The sequence below is a fragment of the Apteryx mantelli genome, chromosome 15 (genome assembly GCF_036417845.1).
Source record: "Apteryx mantelli isolate bAptMan1 chromosome 15, bAptMan1.hap1, whole genome shotgun sequence".
NCBI lineage: Eukaryota > Metazoa > Chordata > Aves > Apterygiformes > Apterygidae > Apteryx > Apteryx mantelli.
Window position 1 is genome coordinate 2198935 of NC_089992.1, and position 27544 is coordinate 2226478.

Here is a 27544-nt window from a genome sequence, read left to right on the forward strand (position 1 = left end):
GCTGGTGCAGCGTCGCGGGGACGGAGGTGGTTTGCTCTGCACCGGCTCTAGCCTGGGTTGTGGCCGGAGCACCCCGGAGCGCATCTGGAGCCCTGGAGCACTTCGCCCTTAGTTTCATTTGAAATCAGCTCAACCCCTGAGCTTCAAGACCTCCCTGTGAAGAGGATCAAAGCATGGTATCTCTGAAGGATCAGGAGATCCACACCAAAACCCCCCACCTCACCCGAGCTCTAACGTCAATGCAGACGCACCCTCAGAGGCGTACTTCAGCCCGTGCCTCACCGCGAGCGCACCAACGGTCTCATCGACACCAAACAGAACTAGACAGACACTACAAGCTGAGTTAGTATTTCCTTCAAATGGGGCCTGAGCGTTCCCCTGGACTGGGAAAAAAAGGGAGGAAAAAAACAGTCTAAATTTTGAGAAACTGGCTTCTATCAACAGAAAAATACCCAAGCAAATCACTGCAACGATTCACACAATCTCCTAAATATTTGCCACCCAGACCTTGAAGCAGAAAGTGCTGCGCGCACACACAAAACAACCCCCCACACACCAGAAAAGGAAACGGGCTGGAAACTACAAGGAAGAACGAAGCAGCCTGCATTTCACTAGCATCTCAGTAATGAAGTTTGTGCAATTAAAACACACAAGTTGTTTTTAAAAGTACTGGGAGGTTCTCAGTAAGATCGTACCGAGTTACATGCCTAAACACCTTCCACATCTAGTGCAAAACAACATACCCATGTGTTGTCAGAAAAACTAAATCGGGTATTAAACAATCAAGTACGAACACACTGTCAAATCATACTCTGTCCTAGGAGCAGAAGTAGTACTGATATAAAACTATATATGAATAAATGTGTGGAGCCCTTTTAAAAACACAGAAAAGAACAAAAAAAATATCACCACTAGTTGGCTTGAAAAAACAATTCCTTTGAATCTCACCCAAGGTCATTGAACAAACGATCAAGGCCACGAAAACCATTTCCATTCTCTGACTTGTATTTTAATGCCACCGTTTCCTAACAGGAGCCTTTATCCAGTGAAAATCCCGGCTCTCCCGAGTTAGCCGACCAGATTTTCCCATCGTGGGAGCAGACTTCAGCGGCGCCGCTCTGATTTACACGAGCCGAGCGTTTACCCCAGCATCTCCCATTAAATGCAAGCAGGCAGATGCACATTTATGGGACAATGAACTTTTCCATGGATGCCGCTCCGAGTGCTTTGCTATTACTGCCTTAATAAACCTGCGCGTTCCAGGGCTGCGGCAGCTGCCTTCGCTGGGAGTCGGAGCAGCGAGCTCCAGCGGAAAGGCCGCGGCTTAAAAAATCATGTTTAATTTAAAAATTAGAAACTGGAGCAGGCTGTGAGCACAGAGGTTGATTGAAACAAAATTTAAATTCCTGTCAAGCCCATTTAAACACAGGGGCCCTTCATAGACAATTAGCTGCTCCCTGTGAATGCGGAATAAACTCAGGCCTGGTCACTGTTAGAAGAGAGCAGACCTACTGTGAGGAGCTGGAAAAAAATTAACTAAAATCAGGCTGTATGAAATATTTAGCCTCCCAGTTTATCACAGGGGTTTGAAAGTGTAAACAAGACAAAAATCGATTCCTCGGTGCCCTCCAATCAATCCCCCAAAATGGTTAGGGCATCTGTTTCTGCTAAATTTTGTTTACTCTGGCAGATTTGCCTTAATTGCAGTTGTTTATCTCCCATTGTCCCCGGGGCCCTAATCTCCCGATTACTAATACTTAACACTCATTTCACATCTAAAGCTACTTCTAATCCTCAACAGGTTTCTGGGGCTCTTAAAATTATTGAAACCGCGGAGACAGGCGATGCAACCTCTTTGTGAAGGGAACATTTTCTTATCTACTACCAGCTGGGTCCAATCATCACCAGGGAGGGCCACAACAAAGGTGCTAAAAGGCTCTTTCACAGTCACGGCTGCTCCGCTGGGGATTCAGCAGATAAAAAAGAGCTTTGATGGAAAAAATCCGAACAAGAGGGCTATAACAGTCCAGCCAAATAAAGTTACTGTCATAATCAAATGCTGTCAATCACAATGAAAATCCAATTAAAAATCTTTCAGTTGCAGCCCTCTTAAGTAGAAAAATGTCCCCTATTTATATGCGTTTTTTTGTCAACTGCACAAATTAGAAAGTAGTATTAATTGATTTTTTACTACTTTAGGCCCTGATCCTCCAGCTGAATTTCTGTGCATGCAAGAATCAACCGGCACAAATCTGATTAAAGGATTTGAGACATAACGCACACAGGTCACTAAGAAGCCATATCTGTATCTCCTGCTTTATACTCTGCTTATTCATGGGCAATTATTGCTATTATTTAATACTGCAGGAGCATCTTGAGGTGCTAATTAGAATACAGACCCACAATAGCCGGTACTATACAAATGCCAGCAATTTTAATCTGCAGTGGCTCTGAATCAATTTAAAATTCCAGTTTTATTATAAGAATAAATATTATATATAGATTTCCGAAGCTGCCTGTTACAGCAAATTCTACGATGAATTTGAAACAAACGGGAAGAATAATGTGCTGGGAATTAAAGATATGACTCTTATTTTAGAACTATTAACAGATTTTTTTAATATATAAATATGGAGGGAAGGCAATCAGCATAAAAATATCAATAACACAAATACACAAGTTCTCAATGCATCTTCACTGAAAGATTTGTAATTCTGCTACCAAAACTGAGATGTAAATATTTGTCCAAGTGTCTGGAAAACTACAGAACAAGCAGAAGTGCCAAATGAGACATTTGCTCAAATTAAACTGCAAAGCCCGGGAGACTCAAGGAACCAAAAATATGAACTGTATCATTCTAAGCTGCTGCCAATTTGTTTTTGTCCAATTTCCTTACATTTTTAATACTTCCTTCAGCCCACTCAAGTTACTTCTTTTCACATTTCACTGGAAAGTACTAGTATGTCATGCAGCTTTAGGGCATGTTAGAAAGAGGAAGTTAGATTTTCACATTTTCTGTAAAAAGTGAGTGGCTGTACAAACAATGGGACTGCAGAAGGCAGTGAATAAATATAACACCTTAAAACTCTAATGCTCTCAAGTTAACCTTGTCACAATCTCAGTCTTCTGTAATTGCCGGATTTAGTGACACTGATGGAATGTATTTCTCCATTTCGATAGCTGATTTCTCAAGTGACAAAAAAAGAGCAAATCATACCCCTAAGGACAGAAACAGCATTTTTTTGAGAGACAGAAGGATGGAGAGAGAGAGAGAAAGATCCACAATCACCTTTCCCTGTTTCAGTGGAGTGGGGAATTGGCTGAGCAACAGAGCCACCTGAAATAAGACACATTTTTTCTCCAGCTCTGAGCTACACTTATGGAGGAAGAGGACTAACACTGAGGAACAAGCACCTCCTGAGCACTGGGGTGGAATCCTAGCCTCGGTAAAGTCAACACAAATTTTGTCACCAACTTCAACACGCTCAGGATTTTACTCCTTGTCTGCTGAATGACTGACTTCACAGCTTGAAGAGACAGCTTAAAAATTATCATATTTGTAACAGCTAGAACACACTGGGTCTGTACTTTGTTCCTTAGAAATCAGAAGACAGCCCTTGCCTCCACAGCTGCTATGTGCTTTGGTGTCCATCAGAAATTCTCCGTGTCGTGGGGCGAATGAACTAGGATCACTGGGACAGAGGAGAGTCTCAAAGTCTGCAAACAGAGCTATCCATCACAGGTTCAAGCACTGACAATTTTCCTCTGGACAAATCATCACTGATAGGAGATCCTGCACTGGCTGAGGGGAAAAAAAGAGTTTGCAAGTAGCCAGGGAGTGAAATTTCTTGGCTTACTGTGATCCAGCAATGACACATAAACATCTAGATAGATGCAGACAGAAAACATGTATCCATAAAGCCCTCTTCAAAAGATTTACTGCATGCACTTGAGAAAAGTAAAGCGCAGACCTCTATCCTTTCTCAAAAGTTAACATGTCATCAGAAAACCCAGCCTGTACAGCAAGCCCAGGTATTCACTCAATTACGTTATAGTAGAGGAACTGAAAAGCCAAATTATCCATTGGGGAAATCCTATTTATTGGCAAACCTAAGTGGCAGTATTTTATGGGCTTTATTCTGAAGTTTGATACAAAAATCCAGGCAGGATTATGCTGATCCTCCATTTGTTTGTTTAAACTATAAAAGTCCTTCCTAAGAGCTACAAACGCAACAAGCTGCAAACAAGTGCAGCTCTGCCTAGTAGGGAGCGTTACTGTCCAGACTCTTTAGAATATAGCTACTTAAATGCGTCTCATTTTTAGTTCACTATACTTGTTGGGGATGGGGGCACAGCCAGCCAGGATCCATTTTTGAAAGTCACTAATATGCCGACCTTAAGAAAACACACTTAAGTATAGAAACAAATGCTCTATCTGAAAAATGGCCATCGTAGCTAACGAGATCAGAGGGCCTGGTCTAAATGCCATTCCCAAAACCAAGATAGAGGGATCGCTGAACGCACATGAACGGGGAGCTTCTGCATGACACTTAAAAAAACGAGGAAAACCATGTCTTTTGGCAAGTCACTGTTTTTGACATGGAAGATGTATAATTTACTATACAATCTTCTAAATTAATGAAACATCAATATAAAAAGTATCAGCAATTTAAATTTAAAAAAGGAGAAAAGCTACAAGTTGTGATTCCAATTTGGAGACTTAAACAGAAATCAGAAGATCTATGCAAAAGTAATCCAGTGTAGAAGTTGACTGTATCCTTGGCCAAAAAACATTGCGTTTTCCTACCCCATACTTTCCTTGAGAAATCCAAATCCAGCATCTTAATGACTATATTTTTATGCATCCATGGGAAAGCATAAAGGAATAACCACTACATACTTGACTTTTGGTATTTCAAATACAATTCCTTTAAGTAAATCACATGCATTTAAACAGTCATATGTAGCATGATAGAGTTCAATGCTGTATTAACAAAAAACTCAACAAGAGATGTCAACAATTCTGCTGGCTTTCCGAGAAGTGCATACAAGCTGCAAAATAAAAGGCCAACCTTCCAGCTGAAGAAGAGAGATTTTAAACAATTACCAAAGCAGGCTACTGATATCATAAAGGCAATTTCTGCGCTAGCTTGTTTTCCGAAACTCTCTTTGCCACTGAACAGCTAGAACAGATAATAACTATTAGTAAATCAAACTCCTGCAATATCCAGCTGTGTCTCACACATTTACATACAGATAGAATGGGTATATGTTTTTAATATGTATGCGATACGTACTTTTACCACAGCTGAAGTGCATGCTACAAAGGAGGAGGAGAATGGGAATGGAATCAGCATGAGATAATAAAGTGGCCTAGATAAAGTATTAGCCAGCGATTGATCTCAAACAGGGGATGTTGCTTCTCTCTGACCTGATTACTTACTATGCATAGATTCCATTAAATAGAGCTTAGAATGGAAAGCTTCTGAAAAATACCGTAAATACAGTCAGATCTATGGCTTCCCGAGCCACACCAGCGTACGGACGCCCACCCACACATTCGGCACCAGGAGGAGTTTAGTTCTTACCCGCGCTGCCCCATCGCGCCTGCTAAACATACGTGCCCCACTCGTGCACATCTGCATTTCATCGGGACTCAGGCTTGCAATGCCAGACAGCTCTGTATTTTAAAAGAGAACAGGATGTTCAGGAATTTTTTCCCCCCCTTTACGGAGAAGATTTGTTGAGGTTTTCCTTTTCTCGTTGGAAGGGGAGAGAAGAGAGGCAGAGCAATATTCTAAGATGTCGTGTGGACTTCCCTGGTGCTGAAACAGGAATACATTTGATTTAATTTGATTGTACGTCTTTCACCTCATAAGAAGGAACAAAAGAGCAGACACAGTAAGAACATGGCGCAGAGTATCCACTGGTGAATTATAAAGATTATTCCTTTCCCAGGATAGATAATTTCCCCCATTGCTCAGTGAAATTTCTTTTTTCAGTCCTGTGAAAATCTGTTGATTTGAAATATTTTGAAACAATTGTATCACTGAATACATATACATTGAGAAACTGATGTTATAAATATATCTTTTTTGGAGGGTGGATAGACTGAACAAAAGGCATAGCAACTGAGTGTAAATATAAGGATTTAATTTATGCTAGCTGTTATGAAAATTTGGTGTTCGCGTGTACAAGAGTATCTATGGTACTAGAAAGCCTGATTTTATGTAGGAATTTCATATAGCCTTGGCTTTGGCCCTATTTTCCGACAAAATGTGCATAGTGACTTTTATAAAAATAAAAAAAAAGGGCTTCCTAGCATGATAGACAGGGTAAATCCATCCCTGATGTAACCCGGTGGCTTCAATGGAGTTGCCAATCTGGCACTGCCGGTATTGTTAGCCAGCTCTTAAGATGCATTTAACAATTCACTGATCATCAGGAGAGTAGAAAAAGATTGATGTTCTGCTCCCTTCATTTTGCTTTCAGTCTTTAATTATACTAAATTGGTTACAAAATAGTGACTTCCAGGAGGGTTAATGTCCAAGGGGAGAAAACCTGCACTCTGATGTTTTGTCTGAAGCTAACGACGGTTACACGTTACACAGTTCGTCCTTGGTAGCACATTTCATCTAAAGCACAGAACAATGACTGAGGTGAAATCCTGGCCGCATTTAAATCGATGGTGAGCTCAGTTTGACAGGTCCAGGATTTCACTGATAATATCTACATCATGCTACCCATTACTGATAGTTAACACAGGTGCAGCTTTCAAGAAATGAAGATACCCATCAGAATTACAAGTTCCAGAAACGAAAGATGGCAAATTAGAAAGGATATTATGTTCAGCACCTCTAGAATATATTTAATCAGCCTTAGCTTTGGTCCTATTTTCCAACAAAGTACAGAAATGTATATTCACCTATGTATGCACAGATATGTTTATATGTGAGCATGCGTGTGTGTGTGTGTATATATATGCATTTTGCATATGTTAATGTATATATGCGTATGAGTTTTATAAATAAAGTGCTCCTTGACAAGACAGGTAATTCTGTCCACAATGCAACCCTATGACAGACTGTCACGTAGACTTCAGATTTCACCTAAATAATGAATTACCTAAAAAGCTGTCACCAAAACAACAGTAAAAACTTCTGAAACAAGCAAACTCACTCTTCTGGTACTAAAATGGTGTTCAGAGTGAATCCACCAAACCCATGCTTTGTGATCTGCGTCAACAGGAACAAGCTATTCCTCAGCAGGATGCTATTTGCAGTGGGATCTTTCAAAGAATGCTCTTCCTACAGAGTCCATCTTCTCTCAAATCAAGAAATTCGAACAAGAAAACAGCATTTGCTTACTTCTGCACCAATAAAAAGCACAACTATGCTGAAAGCAGTTACAAAAATAAGGCTCAAATCTTGCTCATCTTTGAAACCTGGCTAACTTTACTTCTTTGACTTCAGCAAAATGTACACTCTGTGGTAGGTGTGGAAGGACGTGGCCCTTGAATGATTTTCTCAGATTTCCTCCATATCCCCTGCACTTCCGTGCCCCTTCTGTTCTTGTTTTCCTCCTCCACCAAGACCATCAAACATGGCAGTGCAGGAGTGTCCAGGAACATGTAGGATCTGACAGCAGCGCAGCGACTGGGCTGCCAGCAAGTCTGCTGGAGAAGAGCCCGGGGTGCTCTGAGCCCATGAGGCTGCAAGGGGGGATTCAGGCCAGCCACCGAGGGTCAGCCGCGCTGTGGGCAAGTAGTGGGTCCGCTCTCGATTGCAGCAGCAGTCTATCTCATGCTTAAATACTTGTTTCCGCAAGTTCATTTATAATTGAATAGAAAGTAGGGTGAGGGGAAAAATGCGTTAAACAAAAGATTTTGTTTAAAAAGTAGAAAGTTTTTTTTTTTTTCCTGAACTGCTATAATTTTAAAATTATTTTTACAGAATACCTCCTTAAAAGAGGACTAGCACACTCCAGGGCATGTAGTTGTAAAGATAAATCTGTGCACTTCCCTGGTACTGCAGGCACTCACCCTTTGGCCTCGTTTTTATGACTCTACACCCTGGAGTGGTGTTATTGCTTACAAACATACATATATACTTATGGGGGTATGTGCGATCTGCAGATGTTTTATTTATAAGTGGCAAGCCTATTGCATCACTGAAACATGCATTTACAAACAGACATGGGTTTTATGAAACCCTATTCCGTTGTTTTAATAGCTAAGCTATCCAGCCATAGCATAATAGTGCACAAGGTAAATGTGTCTACATCTCTAGAACCTGTTCCAAGTTTTCTCAGATGTGACTAACTGCAAGAATTTTCCAACCATCAAAAGTTAATAAAAAAGACAAAATAAGGCAGCGTAAGCCTTTCATTCTAGACTCATAACAACACAAAGCAGAGGGGCTCTGATAAACTTAAAGCCTCATTTTGCCAAGGTATTTAAGCAGGTGCCTAACTTCAAATGTAGATCTATTGAAGTTAATACCCTTAAAATTAGATTCACAGTTAAATACTTTACTAACCAGGGCCTAAATTGAGACTAGTCTGAGTTGTGAGATATCTGCCCCGGGCGTCCTCAGAGATTAGCCTTTAACTAGAGAATAGCTGCGATAGAAACACTTGCTTATTCTGCTTGTAGTTTGTAGCAAGTAAGCAAGAAAGAAAATGATGCAAACATGTTCTTACCCTGTTAAAATCTCCTAAAATTATTCGTAGACATATAACCACAAAAAATAAATTATGATGATTTTTTATTAACCTCTACGTGGCAGGAAACAGCATATGAAGAAAATTAATGAAACACTTAAAATGCAAGGTATTTGATACAAGTCAGAACGGGCTACTGCTCCTATCTACAGTGTAAGTTATTGTAAATATTTACAATAATTGTTTGATACGATATTTTTCCAGCAGCTTAAAAACAGTCAAAACAGCACTCTACACTAAATACACAGCCACAAGGGACCGGCTGGAGAGCAGGTACCCTATTACTGCTTAACTGAAAAAATGACATTTGCAAGCAAAAGAAGTGATCTCTGAGCTCCGATTCCAACATGGAGAGCCGAAAGACCAAAAGCTACATATTAACTCAATCTTCTGCAGCCAATCTAATTTCATTCTACATGAATATAAGTGAAAACAGTAGCTCCTGCATTTCATTAAAAATACAATATTTTGACTGTATCCTCTGTTTCCAATCTTCAGATTTTGAAAGGTTAAGACTGGCAAATGATGACAAAGCGTGACCTACATTAAGCAGTAATCCCTGGACATAAAAACTGAAAAAAACTGTGTATTAAGCATCAAAATGGTTTTGATTGAAATTTGCTGCTGGCTGTGGAAGTTCTGTATTAACTTCCCAAATCGCAAGTGAAGCCCTGGCCATACTGCAGGTAATGGCAAAATATCCGTTAACTTCGAGGGAATCAGAATTTCACCTTTTGTTTCTATGTGTGCTCTTCAAACATGTAATTGTTGCACAAGCCCGAATAAGTTCAGATGTGAACTTGCACATGCTGAAAAATGCAGAAAAAATGCATACATTTCTATATACATTAATAAAAAGTGTTCTTGGACAAATACATACTGAGGGGCTCTGAAGTTTCACTTACCATTAAATCTTCAGGTGCTGGCCTTTCCTTTGGTTGCTTTTTCATGCTATGTATCATAAAACAAAATGTTCACATATAAACAACTGTTTGTTTATTCCACTTGCTTAAATATTGAAGACTTCTTCCTTTAGCCCAGACAGACTGTGCCTGGAATCTCAATGCGCTTAACTTTTGCACGTACCAGTGGAAGACAGGGCTCCTAATAGTGGCTCAAATATTAATCGATTTCTTCCCTCCCATCCCTCCCTTATGGTCAGGGTTGCTCCATTCTTAATGCACTTATATTTTCAGTTGATGAGAAAAATACCTTGTTGACTGTTGTCCACTTTTCACCTGTGTGTGAATCTTTAAAGTTTCCTACAAATTTATAGGTTTCTTCTACCATTTCCAAAGGTGATTACACTTACTAATATCTCCCACAGAATGGCTGCTTCCCTTGTATAGCTACCCAGTGACAATTATTTGCCTTTTCTTCGGTGGGCTACTCCATTTCTTACCATGAATGTGTTTAAATGTAATGATCATTGAAAACCAATCAAGTCAGACAGCAAAGTAAGCTGATTCTCATTTTGCCAGGGATTATTACATAGCTTGACACAAAGTATTGCACAAACAGGTGGGAAATTTAACTCTAACACCGAACAGCTTCAGGAGAACATGCAATACCCTGGGGTTTCTACCTTAATTTTTTCACATTTGTTTCCATTACACTGCAGGGTGATAGTTCATTACACAGCATTACGCTGTTTATAAGATCATGTTTCTCATCCAAACAGTGCTAGTTTTCTGTGCAACAGGTGCAATTAGCTACTGAAGACTGTGCTTAGCTGCATGAAGGCACACAATAACGTGGCACAGAGGTGACCATCAGGAGCTGCCTACTGACTAATTGGATTACATCCAAACAGCCAGAGTTTACGGCGTAACCGGCATAAAGTCATCAAGCCTGATACGCTGCTCACTTGACATCTCTAATACTTATTAGAAATTGATTGCTTAAGCGGGGTATAGAGAGTTTTTCCTGCTTGTTGAGTTTTTCAAACAGCAACGCCTCGCACTAAAAATCATTGCATACCATATGGCCAATATAAAGTTATATCAAAAATACTAAATAATTTGTGTTGCAAATAGAAGGTATTAATGATGCAATTTACCTTCCCTACAAGTAACTAGAAGCACCTCAAACAGCGGCGGCACGAGCGAGGCCGGAGCTGTCTGACGAGCGGGCGGGTAACTGCTCTAATCTGACAGTCCAAAGCAGCCGTGTCTCCAGGGAAAACCAGGCTATTAGCCGCCATCAGTTATGCTTCAGCTTGACATCTGTGGAAATTTTAACACAGGTTATCCCTCCCTCTGCCTAAGACTTTTTTTTTTTTTAAACAGCCTGTGATTAATTTTTTGAAGGGATTAAAAAAAGCGCAGCTCCGTGCACACCGGTTAGTCACACTGCAAAATCCTCCAAACGCTGCTCTCTGTAAACTGAGCCTATTGAAAAAGGAGGCCTGCGTCATGCTAACCATTATTTGCGTTAACTGGCAATTGGATTGCTTTCCATTTCTGTGTTATTTGTTACATACAACGTCAATCTCGAGAGGTCCTTTCTCCTATGCTGTGTATTGAAAATACTGATTTTATTTACCCAGCGTTTGCGGCAGCGGCCCTGGGGCATGCTAGAGGACGTGATGGTGCTGTGAGGCCCAGCCTACAGATAAATATATATATATATATATATATATATATATATATATATATAAAATATATATATATTTGGGGCCACGGGCTCCGAGCACCCAGTTTCACTGAGGATGAGGAAGCGTGGCCGAAGGCCCCGTGTGCCGAGGGGCTCCACCTACTCTACAGCGCCGAGCAGCCTGGTCAGGATGCGCGCCAGCTCCAAAGGGACGCTTCTCCGTCAAATACATTGTATTTATATAAAATCCAATCTTGTGTTTTCTGCCGCATGTAAACGGCTGTCTATTATTCTTTTTTGTGAATGAGCCAGTTAACAACAATTTCCCCTCACTTTGTTTCTTTAGAAGAGCTTACCCTTCAGATATTTACTGCCTAGTCACTCAAGAAATGTATTTTTTATTCCATAAACTCCTCCTCTCCCCACTCCTCTGCTAATTTAAAAGGCTTTCAATGAACTATTCAGTTTTAAGTGAAGAAAATATACCCAATGGTGTGTTTTAAAATACGACACTCAGTAAAAATTACTTACTGAAAAGCCAATAAATTAATCAAGGCTGTTTGCCCTTCTAAACATTGAGGCAATTTTGTAAGTAATATTTTAAAAAGCCCTAAATAATGATATTACACACAGGAGTCTTTGTGGCCTCTTTACCCCCGGATGAATTTGTGGGAGTCTCAGCACACAAGAACGCACCCAGATTCAGGGCAGGTTTATTAAAACAGGAAAAACCCTTGTAAGTACTTTTACGACCCTTTGTGTAAATAACGTTTACATAATTTAAACAGTTTGCTTAGCTTTGCTGCCCCATCTGCCCAAGGCCCCCAAGTCCCTCTTCTCTCGGAAAGGATGCAAGGAAAGCCATAAGGTCTCGCTGAGCTGCCGAGTTAATGGCATGTATCATTTACATTGAGGGCATGGCATGTTTGCAAACTGAGCTTACCATTGAGTGATGAAGTGTACAAATGGCTCGGAGAACTCCCCGGCTGGAAGGACGGGCGATTCCTGCCAGTGGATTGAAACGAGAGACAGAGTCAGGAGGAGAGAAGACAATTTTTTAGAAGGAGAGTAATATAGCAAATAATGCAAAAAAAAAAAAAAGAAAAGAAAGAAAGAAAAAAAGAAAGGAAGCGACAAAGCCCCCTTTTCACACAGAGAATTTGAGGGGGAAAGGTACAAATTCTTCTGAGAATGTGTTATAAAACACTGAATTTCAACTAATGAGTATTACACAATGGGTAAAAACATGTGGAAAGACATTGAGGGGAGGTGAAAAAAGGACAATGATAGCCACAGGGTAAAAAGGAAGGTAGGGAAAGTGTAAATGAGAAATTAATGATTATTTAAGTAACACACAAATGGTCTTGTAATTAACAAAGAGCTGTGAAATTATTCTTGTGTTGACCTTTGTTTCTTTCACTGCATTTGCTATTTATTTACACTCATGTTTATTTACACTTATTCATTTTAGAGGCTGTCCTAATATGAAGTCTGTTCTAGATTTAAAAGGGGAAACAATTTTTAAAAGAATAAAGGTAAAATTTACCAGTGTAGGGAAAATAACCATCTAGCATTTATGAAAGCAAAAAAAAAAAAAGAAAAAAAGAAAAAAAGAGCACATGAAAAAAATATACAAACAGGGAACAAACAACATCACCATTTGCAAAGAAGGGCTTTACGAATTTAGGAGTTTTTCCAAGAATGACAGAGAGCTCCACTGTGTTTATAGTGTAACAGCTCAGGATGTAATGAAATTACACTGCAGAGTACTTTAACAGTGTCATCTCATTAGACCTACAGTTGGAACAAGAGAGCCACATAAAACAGGCAGCTGCAAATGACTCCATTCTCATCTATTCTCATTTGCTATTAAAAATACCTTTCGGCGGCTTTTTTCCTCCCTGACATCCCTACACAAAGTACCCTGCAAAGTATGATACATGCACCTATTTAAATTAACAAAGGAATGACTTATTTTAATCTCACTGTGCTTTGGAGTGCTTTGGCCATTTGGATGAGCAATATATCATTACATACAACCTTCCAGCGCTGCAGGCAAGAAACTCAGAGCGTGCAGCATTTGGTGGGAGCCAAACAATTTCTCTAGCACACAACTGTGTCAAATGCATGCATGTATTCATTATTGAGAATGCGAGGAAATAGCTTTGATGTAGTGGAAAAAAGAAGATGATAAAAGCACCTCTGCAATGTGTGTGCCATTATCAATGGTGGCAGATAGACACAACTGCAGAGCCTCCTATGTGATTAGTAAATATACATATAATTGCTGTGGCCAATTATCAGAAAAATGAGATCGGTAATTACAAGACAGAAAATTAACTAGAACTCTTATTAAGGCTTTGTTTCCAATTCAAACAATTGGAAACTGCTGGAAAATACAATTAAATCAAAAGTAACTGAAGAGTAAAAGGAGAAGCCAAAATTGCTTTACAATTTTCAAAGAGTTCTATTAAATACAAGGAGTGTTTGATATAACATGCCCAAATTCTCTTTGAACTTAGACTGGGAGAAGGAGAGGTTATTGTTTCTAAACTTATAAATGACATCAATATAGGAAGGTTTTCACCGGAGAGGAGAAGGAACACAAGGAAATAAACGGTGCAATTAAACTTCCTCCAGTTCAAAGAACTGCACATGAAAATTATTCATATTAATATGGAAAATGCAGAGCAAAACATCAGGCTTGCTTATACCGAGTGGAGCCCAGCAGGTTTAGCCTCTCTCCATCTTTCTCTCCTGTCTGAGAGAAGCCTTCCTGTGCTCGCACGTGAAGTGGCAAACGCTGCCTTCCCCAGGTGGGACAGCCTCGGAGCAAAGGCAGACTCCGAGAAAAGGTATGAAATTCTCCAGGCGCGTATTACGGATCATCTTTTAAAACGGTAAGCCGAAGCTACGAGATCACATTCCCTGGGGAGCCGGCTCTGCCTGGCAATCTACCCCTGCTGTTTATTTTAAGCACAAGGCAAGTGAGGAGCTTCTTACAAACGTCCCTCTAACGAGGGCTGCCAGCTTGGAGCCGTGCATGCGGGGGGAACAGGACAGGCATACGGCACTTCACACTAATTTGGTAGGTGATAATTTCTGCAATCACAAAGAGATGACGGACCCATAATGGAGCGAAACTTCATTATGAGAGCGGAGGAGAAGCCGACGAGCCGCGCTGAAGCCATCAGCCTTTCATTTTGGCCATCCCAAGCTCAGCTGACGTCGTGGGTCGGGCAGGAAAGGGAAGAAGCTCCGGCATGGCAGGATTAACTCCATGCCCATGCAGCTCCTGAAACACCTTCCAGCCAGAAGATGAGGTGCACCTGCTTAAGCATGCAAGAAAATTTCACCCGGGTGAAAAATGCTGGTTTTCTAGCACAGTGTTCTGCACAGTGCGGCCATTTCAACCGCACCCAGGCCAAGCAGCTCCTGCCGTAGATCCGTCAGTTGTGGCCGTGCCTCGGCTGGCTGCTTTCCTCTCAGGAGCTCAGGAAGAGATTGTAGGAGGCTGCTGAAAGCAGACTGCATCTCAGTAAAAAACTAGATGCTTTAAAACAGTCTTCCCAAGGATTTTAGACTGGGTGGCCCACAGACCTATTGGCTTGACAAATTGCAAACTTTTTGTGAGAATACATCAGTCTCAAGAAAACACTTCCTAGGAAATGTGGTTGAGGGCAAACAGATCAGTGCAAATAAATACCTTAATTTCACTCCTGAAAACAAGAGCCAATTGTAACTTCACAGCAGAGGAATGATAGGGGAGAAGGAGGGAGGTATTGCATTTTAGTTGATCCAGAAAAGTCTGGACCCTCAACTGCTTCCACAGCTGAACATTCAAAAAGCAGCCTCCTACACTGCATTCTTTAAATGACCTTAGTCAGAAGCAGAGAACATCCAATCAGTTATGGCATCTACCCAGGGAAACCGATGACAGAAATATTGCTATTTCTGCCATTGTTCTATTCAGGAACATTTGAGTAGTAGAAAGGTGAGAGTATTTTGTACTTAGAGCTATTCCCAATGAGAGAAAGTGTTGCTATTGCTACCTCTGTAACTTGAGCAATCACAATGTTGTTATATAATGTATAAAGCAAGAATCTACAAAAGCTACACAAAATAAATGCAGCTTATATCATATCCTGAAGTTTCCTAGAAGATGACTCCGGCTGACTCTCAAAGAGACAGAAATATGATGAAAAAAACAAAGCTACGCACGTCTACCAAGTCTCGATACTGAAGAACTGTTATACGCATCCTGTATGATAAGACACAGTGACCCATTTGATATAACCACCGGGAACCGTCCGTCGGCGCTCCAATGGCCTGCCTTGTTTTACACACCTGCACACTGAACTTGCACTGCTGAGGCAAAAAAAGTAGAAAACCACGTACAATTTTAAAGGAGTGAGGAATAGGTATGCTTGTTCTAAACTAAGAAATAGGTCTTTCATTTTCATTAAAGATCACATCTTTTAATCAGTATCTTGGAGATCTGTAGATTGGGGTGGCTGATAAAATGGTAGCAGAGTTGCAAACACAGGGTCGAGGTACCAATCACCTTTTACATCCACAGGCAGCTTATTCCCTAGACCAGCTATTGCCCTAAGTATCCAAGCAACATCTCTGTAACTGAGACCTGCTGCAGGAGAAGACAAGATCAGCCGCTCTGACTTCTGAAGCAGTCAGCTTGATTCTCAAAAACAGCCGAAATGTGTATATACAGCGAGAATGGGGAAGGGCAATAGGAAAAAAAGTTTGAGTGATGCCTTTGCCTTGTGAATAATGAACAGTTCAAGAAGGTCAACCCATTACAACTGAAACCGTTTAATTATTAATTATGCACAATCTATGAGCAAAAGGACAAGTTCAGAATGTTTAATGTGTGGTAACTCCGACTGGACCCTCTCTTGGCATTTTGTTATTAGCACTTGTCAGCAAGGTGCTCAGGCATAAAGAAAAAAGCACAGCAGCAGAAAATCTGAGCTAGCAGGAGGAGGGAGGGCTTTAAACTTCAAACACTGCTCCTAATATTTAATTTATGGAGTGCCAATGCTCTGGTGTAGACCTTATTGACTTCCATGGAGTTAGGGGAAGTCACATTATCTAAATGAAGACATGGGAACAAGTACACTGAGACAATCCCTTCAAAGGCCCTCTCTTTTGAAGGGAGCAATGGCATTACTATCTGTATCCAGTTTTTTTTCACAGGTTTGAACAAAGGAATGAATGAAAAACCTAACTGTGTGTCCAGAAGTCAACTGATCCTTTCCCATCTGTGCACTAAGGGTTTGAATTACAGGTTTGAGCACCAGCCTCAGCTACTCCTCAAATCTATTATCCAAAACGTCTCTTGGTCTGTTTGCTCTCACTAAGCAGAGCAGTAGCAGAAATGCTGTTGCCATTCAGGCAATAAATAATGTCCAGCCAACCCAAAAAGGAAGGAAAGAAAAAAAAAAAAAAAAGGATGAGCCACCTTCCCCTCCTTTCTGTCCGCCTTGGAGAGGGAAGGAAGGAGGTTTGTCTGGACAAACTCAAGAAGCAAATTCAACAGGTACAGCTTTGAGTTGCTTATTTTTCTTAGAAACACTCTTCTGGTAATGAAACTCAGGAGTAGCTCAACCAGAAATACACACCCAAACATCCTGTGCTTTACACACCTTCAGAGGTCTTAGCCCACCAGAGTATTTCTTGAGGGTGGCACATCTCTTCAAAACAACTAAAAGTTCGAGTTTTACTGCATCCTTTCTGAACAAAAGGGAAGTCCACAAGCTCCCTGTAACAGGAAAACCGGCAAATACAGGGTGTTCTACTTAAATCCTTCAAGAAGGTGATGACAAAGCCCCCGACTGTGTTAAGATCAAGCCTGTACTCCCCCCACCTCCTCCTCCTCCTCTGCTCCCGGGGGCCGTGCTGATGGACAACCACAGAGCAGAATGGCAGCCTGTCATCAACACGTCTCCAGCAGAAACGCTGGCTGTGCAGCTGCGCACGCTTCAAGAAGGCTCAGCTACACTTTGCGGGCAACAGAACTGGTATTCTCAGCAGATTCCCAGACTCGGTGCAAGGAGGTTTTACCCCCTCTTCTCATCTGCTAACTCCCTCTCTGGGAAGGGTTAAAATTTCCCATTCCCCACAGCTCCAGAGCTACTGCTATTTTGCAATACTCTTTACTCAGTGTGAATGTTTGTGCAGAAGGAGATGCCATGGTCCTATGGCTCTATGGCCACAAGAGGGAAGTTAGCAGAACAGAGCAAACCAAACTTCAGCTACTCTCTCCTCTGGGTTTCCCCAGCACACCCTGTCTTTGAAATTATCATCTCCTCTGGGCAGACACTCCTATTCTGCAACTTGTCTATTAATGGTGAAATGGCAGTATTTAATAAATAATTTGTGTGCTTTACAAAGCATTTCTGGCTTATCACTTCAGCCTAAAAAGTCTCTAGGGTTAAAGATTGTTTATGCACTCCAACATCTCTTTTACTAAAGCTTTAAAGAACACACCTATTTTTATATAGTAGTTGCATTTTACTTTGTGGCCAAATTCTTTGCCCCATCTGATTTTTCAGACACACTATATTTCAGATGCACCAGAAATATAGCCAGATGCAATTAACTCCAATGCATTTACTACTGGTAAAGAGCTGTTTCAGTGAGACCAGCAAATTACAATATCATGCAAGTTCAGATTTACTCCTGCAAGGACAACTTTCTTTTACAGTACTCCTAAAATTTCATTGTTGACTTTCTAACCAACCTGCTTCAAAAGTCTTGCACAAACCTCACAGCAGGTGAATTCTTCCAAGCAACAAGCTTTGCAGAACACAACAATGTCTAGAGGTGGCTCAGAGGCCCAGACTTAAAAGAATTTCTGGATTGTCCCAATTATACTCCCACCCCTTAGCAGGAAGGTGAAAGATGATTACATTTCTGCGTTAGGTCGCTTCTTGCTCTTTTCTTAGTAGCAGATGCCAAATGTGACAAATTATATGTGAGGGCATTTTGGTGTGAAGTTTTGTCCGCTGGGATTGGCGTGTCAGCAGTAAACTCATTTATTTCCAGATCTCTAGCTGGACTGGAACCAAGGTCAAAAGGTCAGTGTTTTATCCACCAAAACACTCAGCCTACCTTTAACACCTCAAATCACGTGAGAGGCAGCTATTCTCTCAGCCAGCACTATACCTGCTCCCCAAGTTCTTGCAGATATCACATATGCACAGCCTGTGTCCGTACAGACCGCATGCAAACACTCGTGGTGAAATAAGCCACTAGATACTTGGAGCTATTTGGTTGTCACTTTGGCAGCATTTGCTACTAGGAGGCGTCTTGCAGAGCCCAGAAGAGGCAAGGAAGGAAGCAGAAGAGTGTAATTAACATTAGGAATAATCCGCAGTGTACAACATGCCATTTTCTACCTTTCACCAAGCTTTGCACTTGTTAGTGTGGCTCTCTGAAGGGCCTTGCAGATAAGCGTACAGGTAGCTGGAAAACAGGTTAATCCTTTAACCGTAACTGTAATTGCTTTCTCTCTAAAACAAACATAAGAATTTTTTCTTCTCATTGCTGGTCTCTTGTCGATCATAAGCCAGCAGAGCACAGCAGTGTTTTGGGTAGATACACACACATACGCACATTTCAAATAGCTAAGGCACAGCAGCATGAAACGTAGCCTCTACCTGTTCGCACCAAAGGGACTCAATTGAAAAACTAAAACCATTTATTGTTCCCTTTTCCCTCTGTACACTCCCAATGCATTTTTATTGCTTTTTCATAAAACACTGCTGCAAATAATCAAGCATGACCATTGACATCCACAAGATTGAGTTTTAGGAACCATTAAATGAGCTTGCCCTCTTGGGAAGGTTCTTGCTCAGGTTGGTCTAAAGGTAATTATTCAGCAATTCCTACCTGTGGTTTTACCTTGTTCCTATATAAGTCTCTGAATCTCATACACTAGTAAGGTCATAGTTTCTGTCTCAATAAAAGCACACCCTAAAACAACTGATCTGCAGGACAAATTATGGTGGGTATGCGTACACACATGCACACATGTATATTCTAACACCAGCCTTTCTTGTATTTAAATCTTCAAAACTTCAGAAATTTTCAGGGTCAAATATAGCTGTCCATACACTTAAATCAATGCATGAAAATCTAAAAGGAAATTCACACACACACAAAATTCTGAGCCTTTGAAGTTTTCTATTTCATTTATATAATTAGCAAAACATGGCACTGATGCAACAATAAAATTAAGAAATTGAGCACTCAAAAGGCAAAGGTCTTCATTGTGTTGTTTGATCAAACTGAACATCCTGTGAATTTTTAAGACTATGCCAAAGCAATAAATAGAGGGATATATTTTACCAGGAAAAAGGGAATAGAAATAACTATAAAGGACACATGCATTAAGGCCAAGTTATTTTTTCATGGGAAATTCTGAGAATTTATTGACATTGAAATGCTTCATAGCTCAGCACTAACACTACCCTAGCATTTACTGATGCTGTTAAATGCTTCTAGATTATGAATTTAAAAAGAAGCTCTTCAATTTGTGGAGTTTGTGAAGTCCTTGAGTTAGATTAAAGTAGAGTCTTGCGAGACTATCTCCATGGAGGTGCTCAACAGAAATGTCCAGGACACTCATGGAAAGCTTCTCCCTACTCACTCATGAAGCTGCCAGAGTAAGGATTCATGAGTACAACTTTTTTTTTTTTAATTTTGTCTGGCTCTTCAAAATATGCAGATTTTTGGATATTGCTGTCTCCTATCAGTAAGAATAGGATCTGCTCTTGAAAGTCTTTACTCCTGAAGTTTCTAATGTAATTGATTTGGACCGCCACCAATCCCCAATATTCTCCTTGAAACTGATGGACAAAAAACAGGACCTTTTTTCTCCATAATTCAAAACAGTAAAAACAAACACACACACAGTAAGTCACTGTTACACTAAGACAAGCCATGGAAACTTTCAAACCAAAATTAATTTATTTCAGCTTATGAAAAAGAAGGGGTTAGAAACTAGAGCTGATGCTTAACTATAGCGCTTGTGACCACAACTGCTCCAGTACAGTGAAACCCAGTTTAAAGCAGCCACCCGAGGGGCTGGCAATAATTGGTTTCCTGGTAGGGATACTCTAACTAAATAAAGGTCAAACAAAATAGCCCTGGAGAGCTTAAGGAAAATTCAAAGTAGTTGCTTAAGCCAGGGGGATTGCCTATCAGATGCACTCCACAGCATAGGTTTGTCTAGCTAACCATCTCCTGACCCAGAGCGGACACCCGCAAAGCCAACAGACACAGCACGGAAAGGATGGAAGGTTGATGTGCTGAAAAACAGTGCGCCTTAGGGTTTGGCCTTTTGGGATCTTCATATACAAGCCTGCAAGCACCTAGGTGTTTTACCGAATACTGAATGCAACTCAACGGTAACTTCCTATGTAATACATTTTGATATCAGCATAACTGAAAAGTGAGTGACTGCAGGTTGGAAGAATCTCGAAAACAGTGCTACTTTTCAACTGACTGCAACGCACACAAAAATACCCTATGATCAGAGCTCTGGTTTTCCTGAAAACTTAAATCCAGATTTTGCTGCAGGGTCACAGAGCCCTGCTACCCACTGCTTACCACACTGGAAATTTAGAGCAGCCTCATTTACATTTTTAACTGGGAGTTTTCCAATGCATTAAAAGGCAAATGCATAATGGTAATCAGTGCCACGGTTCACACAGTCTCTGTTTGGAAGAGGAATTTGATTTACTAAGTGACTCCTGCAGACATCAGCAAAGACAACACATAACTGGGACACAAATATTGCCTGAGAGGTTGCTGGAGATTTGGAGGCTGGGCAGGGAACAGTTAAGCTTTTGGTCAACTAAAAAATCATGGGAGGCATTCTGAGACTGTGAGCAGCAGGAGAGGTTAAATGGCATGCTCATTTTCCTTGCAATCTTTAGGTTTCAGCGTCAACCCACCAAGCCAAATCGGGTGGTCTGCATCTCTCTGATATATCACTTCTGGAGTCTGCAACATTAATGGCATTATTCTAGGGTACTATTATGTTTCTAAATTATCATCTGAGGACCAAAGGCCAGACACAATTCTTTTTTTTTTCTTTTTTCTTTTCTTTTTAATTCACCCAGAGCTTTTGCAGCATGATCCTGTTGGTGAGTAGATTCTATTGCAAATGCTTTGGCTGCATGATCGTGAAACATAGGGCCATGTCTAGGACATCTTCCAAGCCAGGAATGGCTCCTGCTTCCAGCAGGACTCCATTCTCCTTCGTGTTAGAGTGTTTCTGGAAAGACTGCATGCACAGCAAGAGATGCATGTCCTTCCCAGGAGGGATTCATCTGCACTGCACAGTGCTTTCCATACAACATTTCGGTGAGTTGGAGACGAACTAAGTTGAGTGCTAGAATATTAAATTACTCTCAACTCTCAAATAACAGCAGACTGTCTTTATTGCTGGCTGTACTGTGGGATGAACTACATTAACAACCATTCTATGCTCCTCTTTGGACCAGAAGCAGAAGTCTTCTCATGGTGGGAGAAGCCACTATGATTAGGACTGTTGCTTAAATGAGCGTGTCTTATTTGTAGCTGGATCAGATTTCACTGTAAGTTACCACATGTTAAAAAATAAAGGTCCTGGCAGGCATATATCCTACTCTCACAATGCTTTGCACTAATTTTGGTGTTTAAAAAAAAATCCCAGAACCAACGTCATAAAAAATCCAATAACATAATTTACCAAAAATTTGTCAGACCCAGTTTACAATGCTTTCCAAATTACTTATTCTGCAGATTTTCGGCAAGTAAATTTAAGTTCTAGGGAATGAAAAAACAGACTTTTGAAACTGCCAAAGTGACCTGCTATGTATCATATATTTCATGGTGACTTGGAAAACAACTCCAAAAAATCTTATTACTGCAGAACATCTAAAAATTTCCATGGACAGTTTTTACTCTACAGTGTGTCACCTTACAGAGTCTGTGAAAAGTCCAGGATACCTATACCATACAAAAGCAACCTCTTAAGTAGTTCAGTCATCAATAAATCTTAAGAATTAAAGATAATTATGAATGAACAGAACATTAACTTTTGGATTACTGCTGTGTTTTGGTGGAATGTGTAATAGTTCTGAAAAAACAATGATTGCCAATATAATAAGTAACTACTAAAAAGAATCAAGGGCTTAATGTTACTTCAGTTTTATCATTTTTAAAACCAAACTGTGTTAATTTCAGTTTATTGCATTTCAAAGGGAAAAAAACCCCCTGCATTTTTTGGACTGTTTCTTACATCAAAAACAGAGCAGGATCAATTTCCATCTCCCCAAAACACACTTCCTAAAATGATGATGCTGTTCACACTGACCAAAGTATGAGACATTACCACTTTTTTTCTAATCTATTTGTATATTTTAATCAAATCCATAAATATGCAGTTTATCACAAAGATAATGCAACATTGAATTAATCAAAGTACATGCTTAAGTCTCATTGTTGACATACTTTTATAAATAAAGATGAGCATACATGGATGCTAAAGTGATTTGCTGCATTTAGGCCTCATATAATGGAAAATATGAAATAATATTTCTCCTGGGTACTCCAGGTCCATTTAAAGGTCATCTCGCCCCCTGAAAGTCTTCCACATTAGTATCAACTAGTCCTGCCTCCCCATCTCTCTGGAGAAGCCTGGAGTCAGCACGGGACACTGGGGATACAATTCCTGCTTGGCTTCATATGCGCAGCTCCAAGCTATGCAAAGGCAGTGGTGCAAAGACAAATTAGGTACAGGAACACCAGACACAGACTTCTGGGTTCTCCTCGTATCAGGTTCTGGAGTTTTCAGCCAGACTCCAGATGGAAAAAGTGGGACAAGCATGCTGCCAGCAAAGGCCCAATTTGAAGAAACATCCTCTTCCACAGAGTTGTTTACTCGTAGTTTTAGGAACCAAACCTCCAAACCATTCTCTGTCACATGAAAAGACACATTAGGAGACTTGAGAAAAAAAAAATCCAGAGTTTTCAACTGTAACAACTTCAGCAAATTATTACTATGGCATGGAGCTAGCAGGGGACAGGAGATCCTTGAGAAAGCTTGATCCCACCCTCACAGATCCCAAGTCAGAAGCTGGTTGTTCCTCCCATATCCAATGATACTATGGCTCAACCAGGAGCCATGCCATTATGGGATGACTGCTGTGCTCTATCTGTCTGGAGGAAAAGGGAAGCTACAGATCATCACTCCTAGCAGTTATGCCCATCATTAAGCTAGGTGGGGAATTCTGCACCAGTGTCTGCGAGTTCCTATGGGGACAGGCTGTACAGAGCAGCTGCAGGAGAGGGGCTCTGCTCCTGCCTCCTGTGAGTTTTAGGACCTGCCTACAGCCGAGGGGAAAATTTGGCCCCAAATAATCAGTCTTACAACACTAAACATCTCTAATCTTTAATACTCATGGTAGCAACAGCAGCTGTACAGTACCAGATAGTAAAGAGACTCTCCCTCTCAAAAGGTCCTTGCACAGAAGAAAGAGTGCAATTAGCTAAATAAGTGGATCCCTCTGTTACTCCTCAAGAGTCACATCTTACAAAATATAAAGTGAGGGAAAAAAAAAGTCTCAAGTTAAAGAGATGTGAGGTCTTTATAGATGGGACAGGGCTGGGGGTGGAGGAAAGGATCTATTAAAGTCAATGCTACACATGTGCTAGAACACAATAACCCTTAATATAAATGTCCTCCAAGACACAGTCATGCCAAGAATTTGCACTTCCAGGTGTGACAGCCACTATCTAAACACTATATATCTTATTAAATGATGCCCTAACGATACACACGTACCAAGCAAATAACACTACAGAGCCAATCCATTCCACTCTTCCCCCCAGGCTCTAAAGGTTATGGCATGCAACTTCCATTTAGACATCGAGTGTGTTGCAAAACAAAGTGAGTTGCACTTAAAGAAATTTCAACAGAGCTATGCTCTGTAACCTAAAAATCTCAACATGCCTACAAGCACAGCGCACTCTGAACCACCAGCTCCGGAGAGTGATGGGGCAGTGGCATAGCCTGGAACATAAAATAAGTTAAAACAAGTAAATACCAAGATACTAACGTTAAAACTAGCACAGCACTCACGGATGTTTGTGGACTACACTACACCAAGAGCCTTGGTCAAAGTATCTGTAAGAAGATGGGAGCAATACTAATCTTGAGGAGAAGATGTGAAAGCTGCAAGAAGCTCCACTGTATCGTGCAGCCCTTTAGGGCTCCTTTCAATAATATTGAGCTTAGATTTAGACACTACTACCAGGCCATTTAAGAGTAATTTATCTAGCAATAGCAAAACAGACAAAAAAATACGAGCATCTTCAACTTAACCTTTTTAGGACAGGGATGGCCTTTTTGTTACTTGTATATATAGCACTGGCACTTTGGAATTTCCATCCCTCATCCAAGGACCTACTTAATATAAATAACAACGGATGAAAAAAGATGATAGAAACAGAAAGATCTAAAAACCTCTCAAAGAACCAGACCATCATAAACAGCCAGGCAATAGAGCTGACTGCTGTGCTTCTACTGTAAGTGCTGGAGGCTTGCAAGACAGAGGGAACTCCTTCCCTTTACACAAGGGATACATGTTCATTTTAATTTAACTGCATCCATCAAGGCCCAAACGTCACTTTTTAAAGGATTTTCAGCTAAATCATTAAGTCATTCTCTAATAAAAGGACAAGCGCGTTCACTGCAGTTAAGAGCAGCAGGTTTAGCAGTTCATACAAGTAGCAGTTACGGATCAAGATACAACTGAGTTAGAGTGCTTGGCATCACACTGGTTACAAGCTCCCATCAAGTTAAACAAACATGTTATAAAGGATAGGTTGGAACTAGCTGAATAGTCTCATTAGGCATGTCAACATCCAGCGGCTACAATCTGATGAGACAGCAATGAAGTTCTGCTAGAGGTTGAGATAAGTCTTTAAAGTTACAACTTTTTTCTTCATGAAACTTATTAATTATCAGCACCATCTTATTACAAGTTAAAAACAAAGCAAAATTTACAGCAGCCTGCCTTGAAAGAGGCATCTGAACCCCACTGCCTTCCTGCCAAGAGTAGAAACCCTGCTTTACCTCTGTTTGGACAGGGAGGTGGAGCTGCAGAAGAAGCGTTTCCGTGAAGAAATACCAAGTTGAAATGGCTGAAAAGCTATTGTTCACACCTGGATTTTCTAAACCTCAGCTTTTTACTTTGTCCATCTGACTAAATAAAAAAGACTAGACAACATTCAAATACATTCCTCCTCACACTGCAGTTTTATCTCCTCTTCAGAATACCCTTTTTGTTTTTCTAAAATGCATTAAGTATGCCTGATATAAAGTATGCTCCCACTTGAATTTCTCTGTTCCAACTCATCTGGCAAATGCAGAAGATCAACTAACATGACGAGGCTCAGGCTTTAGGGCCTAAATAGCTAAAAGGACTAGCCTTAGAGACAATTAGTTTTTCAAAGACTCAATATTGAGAATAGAAAAAGTGCATAAAGTGGGACAAGGCCAGTTCATGTTCGACAGCTCCGAGCTGTACAAGGCAACTTGTGCTCTGAGGATGTCGGGCATTGTGCTTCATTAGGAAACAAAATATAAGCTTTCCACTCCATTAGGAATGACTTTAGGAGTGAAAGCACATAAGACGGCGACTCACCTCATCAACAATGCACTGCAATAACTGGAGAGGCTGCAATGGAAAGAGAGGGAAAAAGTATTAGCCTATATGCAATATCTTTACAGTGGAGTGGAAAGAAAAAATCATTAATGCAATAAAATATAGCAAGATTAATCAACAGCAGCAAACTCTTATAAAAACATTGATGCTCAGGATGTTCTATTATTTCTAATGGTACCTAATCTAATACAGGCAGTTAAAGGTTTGCATTTTCTTCAAAATGCAATTTGCTAAGTTTAAAACAAGGCATTCAAGCATGCAGAGGAAGCAGCCATCAGGAAAAAGAAAAGTGAATTTTTTTCTGAACTCATAAAGCTTACCATTAAAGATCCCTGGTTTTTCTGAATCTGAAAAAAGGCAATATGTAATTAGCATGTCATAATCAAAATGACTCACTTGGACACATTATGATCACTGAGAGAAAATTATTGCATCGCTGGTGGCAATTTGTGGGCATGTGTTAACACAATTTACATAATGAAAATACACAAATGTTAATAGCTCGCTTCTCATTTATAGGCGAAAGTCAGCAGAATGTTAATTTCACACAACACTTTTTAGTACCCTCCAGGTTGTATTAGAATAGGAAGAAAAACCATAATCCATTTCAAAAGGCTGTTTACGATTCAGATATAAATAATGTTTTATATTGCTAGATTGTGAACACTGGGCTTAATGTTGCAATCATTGCTAATGTTATGAAGCTCACTCTTTTTAAATTAAAAACCGATTTATTTAAAATTGAAATTAAATCATAGTCAGAAATTAGAATTTTGGATCACTGCCAGAGTCAGCTCACAATCCCTTTTTTGTGAAGAAAACTTTAATTATGTGCTTGAAGTATCTGCTGCTACTCAGGAAAGCCTTTAACACTCCACTTTTATCCAAATTTCTTATATATTCCAACCCAGTTTTACTTTGACTACATAGAGCATTGCCATCTGCGAGGCTAGGAAGTTTGATGAACTCCGTATTGTTTTAAATGGCAAAGGAAAGACTTGTTACCAGTTGTGCCTGAGCCTTTCTGAATTTCTTATCATCAGTTTGGTTGGTAGAGTGGTTCATAGTTTGTAGCAATGAAACACTCGGTTGCTTACAGAGAGCTGCAAGATGTTCTGGCCCATACCAGCAAAGCACCTTTTGATTACCAAAACCACAAAGGCAGAGTTACAACACAAACAATTCAATGCAACACAGTGCAAGTACCTCGTACACACCATTTGGCTGAATGCTGCTATCCCGATAATTTGTATATGCATACAATTTCTAATGGGCGTGCGAAATTAATTGCGTATTTTTCATAAGCAAAGTTGCACGAATCCTCTCCTAATCACAACGCAAGCAGAACGCAGTCTTTAGTGAGAGCGTTGTCTCCTGTGCTAACGCCGGTTATTTGGCTTGCCCCTTCCATTTAATACTCTCGCTTGTACCGTGCCCCGATGACGAATGTTGCAGGGCTGCCACGGGCTTTGCTCTCCCCAACACCC

At 40.4% G+C, this 27544-nt stretch overlaps 1 protein-coding gene across 2 annotated transcripts in view; it reads right to left on the reverse strand.

Moving 5' to 3' along the window:
* Positions 1 to 27544, reverse strand: part of MAP2K5 (mitogen-activated protein kinase kinase 5) — a 145898-nt gene that overhangs the window by 13123 nt on the left and 105231 nt on the right. For both annotated transcript variants that reach the window (XM_067305489.1, XM_067305488.1), the window contains 4 exons: positions 26378 to 26404; positions 26037 to 26069; positions 12260 to 12321; positions 9627 to 9672 (listed from right to left, as the gene is read on the reverse strand). In XM_067305489.1, the coding sequence (XP_067161590.1) occupies positions 9627 to 9672; positions 12260 to 12321; positions 26037 to 26069; positions 26378 to 26404 (168 nt within the window). The remainder of the gene's footprint in view (positions 1 to 9626; positions 9673 to 12259; positions 12322 to 26036; positions 26070 to 26377; positions 26405 to 27544) is intronic.